Source organism: Gopherus flavomarginatus, chromosome 5 (assembly GCF_025201925.1).
Source record: "Gopherus flavomarginatus isolate rGopFla2 chromosome 5, rGopFla2.mat.asm, whole genome shotgun sequence".
NCBI classification, from domain to species: Eukaryota; Metazoa; Chordata; order Testudines; family Testudinidae; genus Gopherus; species Gopherus flavomarginatus.
In genome coordinates this window covers 116,392,625-116,398,624 of record NC_066621.1, presented here as the reverse complement: position 1 = coordinate 116,398,624, position 6,000 = coordinate 116,392,625, and the positions used below count along the sequence as shown (strand labels likewise).

The 6,000-nt window shown below is 41.1% G+C and overlaps 1 protein-coding gene across 2 annotated transcripts in view; it reads right to left on the bottom strand.

Annotated features, from left to right (window-relative positions):
* Nucleotides 1-547: 547 nt before the first annotated feature.
* Nucleotides 548-6,000, bottom strand: part of LIN52 (lin-52 DREAM MuvB core complex component) — a 72,401-nt gene continuing 66,948 nt past the window's right edge. Inside the window, exon 6 of one of the 2 annotated variants that reach the window (XM_050955780.1) lies at nt 548-741. In XM_050955780.1, coding sequence (XP_050811737.1) covers nt 731-741 — 11 coding nt within the window. In that variant the 3' untranslated portion in view covers nt 548-730. Of the gene's footprint in view, nt 742-2,656; nt 3,942-6,000 lie in introns of those variants that run through there. The other variant, XM_050955778.1, reaches the window with a different exon arrangement.

The following is a 6,000-nucleotide window of genomic DNA, read 5'->3' as shown; positions in this document are numbered from 1 at the left end:
CTTAAGTAGGATAATGAGATGGCTTTGCAAATGTTTATGAGGAGCTCCTCCCGCAAGTGAAGGAATGCATTGTTCACTGAAGTGAGGGCCTCTTGCTTCTAGATCAAAATTGAAGACTTCCCCCCTCCATTTGTGGCAATTTGTTAATAGCCCCATCCTGACAAGATTATGACCGTTGAGTTTCTGAGGGACCGACTGTGTTGGCGCCGTACCATTTGCTGAGGATGTCCACTGACCTTCTGCTGAAATGCTGTCCTTTCCAGACAGATGAAGAACCAATAAGGGATCCAATATTGAGACATTTTGACCAAACTAACTTATTTATGGCACAGGCTTAACATATAACAGCTACAGAACTCCTTCTTGGAGTAGATACCTACATTAAAATTATACTCCCATTTTGAGAAGAAGTGGTTAAGACATTGATACAGATTAGGAAATTTCTTAATCTAATCAGGTATAAACATACAGTTCCTGACCCTCATGAATGAAGTAGTAATTAAGGAAAATACTGGCAATGAGAGATGGAATCCAGGCACTATATACATGTTATGTTGTGGAACTCCAAAATTCTAAGCTTTGAAGTGGCACATAATTCCTCTCTCCTATTAACTCTGGCTCCTTCTATTCTTTTACCTAATTCATAGAAGCCCATGGATTCTCCGGAACAAGTATTTATTTCAGCTGCACAAATGGCACAGCACCTGATGGTTCCATGTTGAAAGTTGAATCATTCTAGGGCTAGAGGACGAATAGAATGGGATTAATAAAACATTGACATTTAAAAGACACAGTACATATGTGAAGACTTATTAGCTTTGTTTCTGTGGATTTTAGACTAACATTTGAATGTACTGGGGAAGGTAAGACACATGACAATGCTCTATCAAGTAATGACAACCCTGGGATAATGCAATCGAGTTTTGATTTTCCTTTCCCTCCTTATTCTGCCTTTATTCTTCCTTTTCTTCATTGTTTTTGATATTTTTCATTATAAAATAAAAATCTCTCACACACACAGTTGCGAACATTTGCTGCCGCTCTGTAACTGTCCCATAATTGGGAAGAACATCACAGCAGAAAGAAACGGAGCTTGTGAAGGCTGCTAAAAATTCTTAGTTCTTTTTGGCTGTTGCCACTTATTTACCAATGAGGAGGTAACGCCTGCTGGTCACAAACTGATATAGTGGGATCCAGAAAAGTGCCTTACTATTAAACTTTAATGGTGGACAACCTGTTGCTAAGGAACATTTCCTAGGTGGTTGGTCACAGCTTCCACATTTCACAGGCCATTTGAAGGAAACTCATACCATTCTGTAAGCTTTGCAATTGTTTATTATAAGAACACAGAGCAACAGACAGACAGATTACAATCTTCTAACACACAAAAATACATGTAAATACTACCAATAAAAAAAAAAATCACTGATTATCTCTATACATGACAAGTACACAACCAATAAATATCTTGAATCTAAGGCATATATCACATGCTGCCCGTAGTTAGAAGATAAGTACTGCTGCATAGGGTGAGAGTAGAAGAAAGGATTTTTTACATGCTATGGTACCAACTACTTGAAGTTTGAGATATTTTACCAGCCAGATCATAAAACAGACATGCAGATTCGTGGCAAACTTCCAAGGTCTACATCTATACTTCTCAGCTTCCCAAACACCTCATGCATTAGAGTGGCAGACCTCCATAACATGCAACAAAGGACCAAAATTCACAACAGTCACTTTTGGGCCACACATTCTATATATACAGAACACATCCAAACTAGACATACAAATGTTAATATTTTTCAACAAACATATAAGTTAAATTAATACTTTCAAAGCTACATCTATGGCCATTCTGATCAGCAACTAAGCAAGTCCCTTCCCTGTCTCTGACTCCCCACTCTCAGCTTCTCTGCATCTCCTACTATCCTACTGCCCCTCCTTTCAAGAGATGCAGCTGCTTTGTTAAGCCTCAATTCTCCAAAGACAAGCATACAAGTACAGCCCCATGCTCAAAGTTAAGCACTTGAGTAAGTCTTTGCAGAACATGGTCTTAATTGTGCAAGCTTAGTGAAGAGGCGCTTTCCCAATTTAGCCTAGTTCTGGTTGACAAAATGGAGGCACCCACAGACTGAAGATGGAAAGACTTTAAAAATTTTAGTAAAAAATCAGAAGTCTGCTCCTCTCTAACGCACACAGAGCCTAAAATCAGAGTCCGCCCCAAGACAGAAGAATAGAATGCTTCAAGGACAGTCCATTAATATGATGTTGTACAAGTACAGCCCCGATTCAATTCACACCTCACAGCCAACTGCAAATTGGGGAATAACTAAATTTAAAGGACACACATGCTAAGATGTGTATGAAACTGTTTAAACAAAGAGAAAAAACTGCTCTTGGACCAACACTTTAGTACTATTTTTTAGCCCCGAGGAACGACCAGTTTGTTAACTCTAGAATACATAATTTTACTGGGCAAAAGAAAACAGTAAAATAAGAGCTGTGTCAACCTTATGGAGAAAAATAAAATCTGAACACGCAGGACTGATACACAGCAGCATGTTAAAAGAGGAAAGGCACTAAAAGGTACTCCAGTACCAGATGGGCCTCAAGGCACTAAAAAGTACTCCAGTACCAGATGGGCCTCAAGGCACTAAAAAGTACTCCAGTACCAGATGGGCCTCAAGGCACTAAAAAGTACTCCAGTACCAGATGAATGAGACCCAATCTGTACAGGAGAATACTAGTTTACAGTACAATTCTCCCCTTCAATGGGGTGCACATTCTACATTTGCGGGTGAAGCAAGTTCCGGGGCTGCTGTTTTCTAATAATGTGGGAAAACATCAGAATTCTATTTTCAAGTGTAAGCACGCAGATGCTGTTTATGAAGATTATCCCCACGGGGGTGTGAACAAGACAGTCGCTCCATCTTGAAGCTCTCTATAATTGAAAACATTATTGCCCTTCAACCCTGTATCTTCCTCCAGTACCTCAGCCGGACTCTCACTGAGTTGGATTTGCAAAGTGGGCTGATAGATCTGTTTGTGTCCTGGCAGAAGTTCCCACAGGGATATTTTCTTTCATGATACAGTAATATCCACCTTTTCTCATTCACTGCCTATGGTTCATTGGTCTAGGTTTAACAAGAGCACACACAAATGTTTAGCATCGAGATGGAGCTCCCTGTGCACATAGCACTTGATGCAAGTATTTGTGGAATGAAGAGCAGAATAGTACAGACAGGACTGAAGGACTTCGCTTGATTGCAGGACATCCTCCTCTGAAGGGTGTGAGTAATGTCTTGTAAGCAGGGTACGAGTGTGCAGATCCAGGACTAACCAATCTCAGGACTGTCAGTCTTCATCCAGAACCCTGCTTATAGTACTGCAATGGTGCTTTCAGCATGGAAATTACACACATGGAATCACTGTTCCTAAGGCAAGAGAGACACATGGAAGTGTCAATGCATCACCCAGAGGTACCGGCCAGCATCACAAAGGCCCTGGTTTAATAGATGCCACCACTGAGTGCAACTGAGTGAGGCCACTGGGGATGTACTGCTTTGAATGGTTTATATAAAGACTGCTGCACAACTTTGCCACAGCATGCTAGGATTGAGTTTTCCTGGCAATCAGGTGCCGAAAAGGTTGGATGAAGTCTCAGTGCTGATGGAACTACTGGCAATCATTGTGAGCATGTCTGGAATGCTGCTCGTCAGTAAGGAGAAGAGCTGTGGAAGCAGTAGAGAGGTTTGCTTCTGTAGCTCTAGAGCCAAGAGCTTTATCCTTCTCTTTAGGAAATCATAGTGTTCAGCTGGATCTGCAGTGAGAGGTGAGATGATCCAGACAGGGATATTTTTGCCTGAATTCCAGTAACAGCAGCTACTTCTTGGGTTTCTCCAGGATGTTCAGGAACTTCCCTCGAGTCATTTCTCTAGCTGAAATCACAAGGGACAAAAAGATTAATGTCAAACAAATAGTTAGAGCAGGACCATTTACAATATTTAATCAGAGGACAGAAATTCATTCAGAACTGTGCATCGGTGCTAACACAGCTAAGAACTTTTTTAAATGAAAAAATGAATCTGAACTGCACCTTGAATTCCTGACAGCCTGGAAACATAGTCCACACGTTGGAAACTTCAAAGCTCAGCAATAATTCCCATGGCCTGTCTCATTACATACAATCCACACTTTCTATTCCTATTGTGGATAGCCTCATGGTCATGCAAGATCTCTCTCTGTCTTTGCACTATCAATCTTTGAATGGTGTAAACCAGAGCTCCATCGCTCTGTCTCAGGGCAATTGTTCCTGGATGCTAAAATCCATCAGAGATCATGGAGTTCTGTCTCTCTCCATTTCAGGATTACTGGTCCCTGGATACTTATGATCTTAAACAGAAATTACACAGCATTTTCTCTCTCCCTTGGCAGTGTTACTCCCTGGATGCTGCAATATGATGGGGTTTATATTCCCTCAATGCAGTTCATCTATGGATGGTGTAATAAAGTAGAGTTTATAGAGCTTTGGTCTTCTCTCTTTGCATTGTCAGTTCCTAGATATTAAATACAGCAAGGCAAGGTTTATATGTCTCTCTCTCGCTCTTGGCACTATCAATCTCTGGTTGCTGTATTACAGCAGAGTTTATACAGCCACTTTCCTGCACAAAACATTTCTGACTTGTGAGCCCATAGGCTCTGGCAGAGCCACCCTAATACAATCTTTGTCCCACAATCACAATACAAAATATAGACAGCATGATTAGTGACCGAGCCCTGGAGAGACGGGTTTCCTCACCTTTTCAGCTCTTTTCAATAAAGGCTTTAGTAAGCTCTGTGCTGGTGAAAGGTTCCTGACTGACAGCCCAGGGAACATGGAGTCCTTTATTCACAGAACAGGTACAGGAGCAGTACAAGTTTCCTACACTAAACCTAGAGAGAACGCCCTCAAGGGATGAGATGGGATTTTAGTTTGTAGAGGGTCCATTCATAGTTCTTGACCTCTCTACTGAGAAGAACAGCAAAAATGACAAATAACGCCTGTAGAAACTGAACTAATTTCACATAAGCTACTAAACACCCATCATCAGGCAAAGACATTTCGTCACTACTCACCTGGCTGATTAGAACTCATGCCCTACCATTGAAAGACCTCAGATGCCATCCTCAATTCCCTATACTACCAATCTTCTACTTCCCTACCTGAAGAAGCTGTATCCAGTAGCTGGCTGTTTCTGCTAAAACAGTCAACAGTGAAATAGTTAATGCTGGTATAAATTGGCATGATTAGGTTTCAGAGTCAACACCCTGTTGAAATGAATGGGACACATCTCAGCTATTAGAGCTTTTGTTTCAGGCTGCCTGCAGACTCAGGCAGACATTACTGCATCAGTGACACTGGTTCATGTTTTCAATCATGATGGCTAGAAATTTCTTTTTTAAAATGTAAACATGGATTCTGGAGCACAATTCCAAGAAAAAGGATGAACTCTATGGCAGTTTCCATGGCTGAGGAATTGCAGAACACACAGGGTCTTCCCATTATACTGAAGAACAGTCCTTTGTCTAAAGAACTGGACTTGCATTCAGGAAATCTGGGATCTATTTCCTGCCGTGCCCTTGATTCATTTTGTGAGCCCAGGAAACCATTTACTCCATTTGATCCTCAATTTCCCCACCTGCAAAATGGGTATAACAACAAAAATATCTGTTTGCCTCCCAGAGTGTTAATACCAATAAAGTGCTCTGAGACTCCCGGATGGAAGGAGCTGGAGAAGGGCAGAGGGTGGTTTGGATTTTTTGGTTCAGAACTATATTGTTATAAACAAACCAAGAATGTGATTAATAAAAATGTGAGTTTTCTAGAGGTTTCAGTTTGAAACAGACTCTTCAATGCAAGCAGCTCCCTGACACTGCCATGCTTCACACTATCTAACTGTGCAGCGTTGTAAAATGCTATTGTGGAGAAAGCACAAAATTCAGCTACAGCATTCTCAG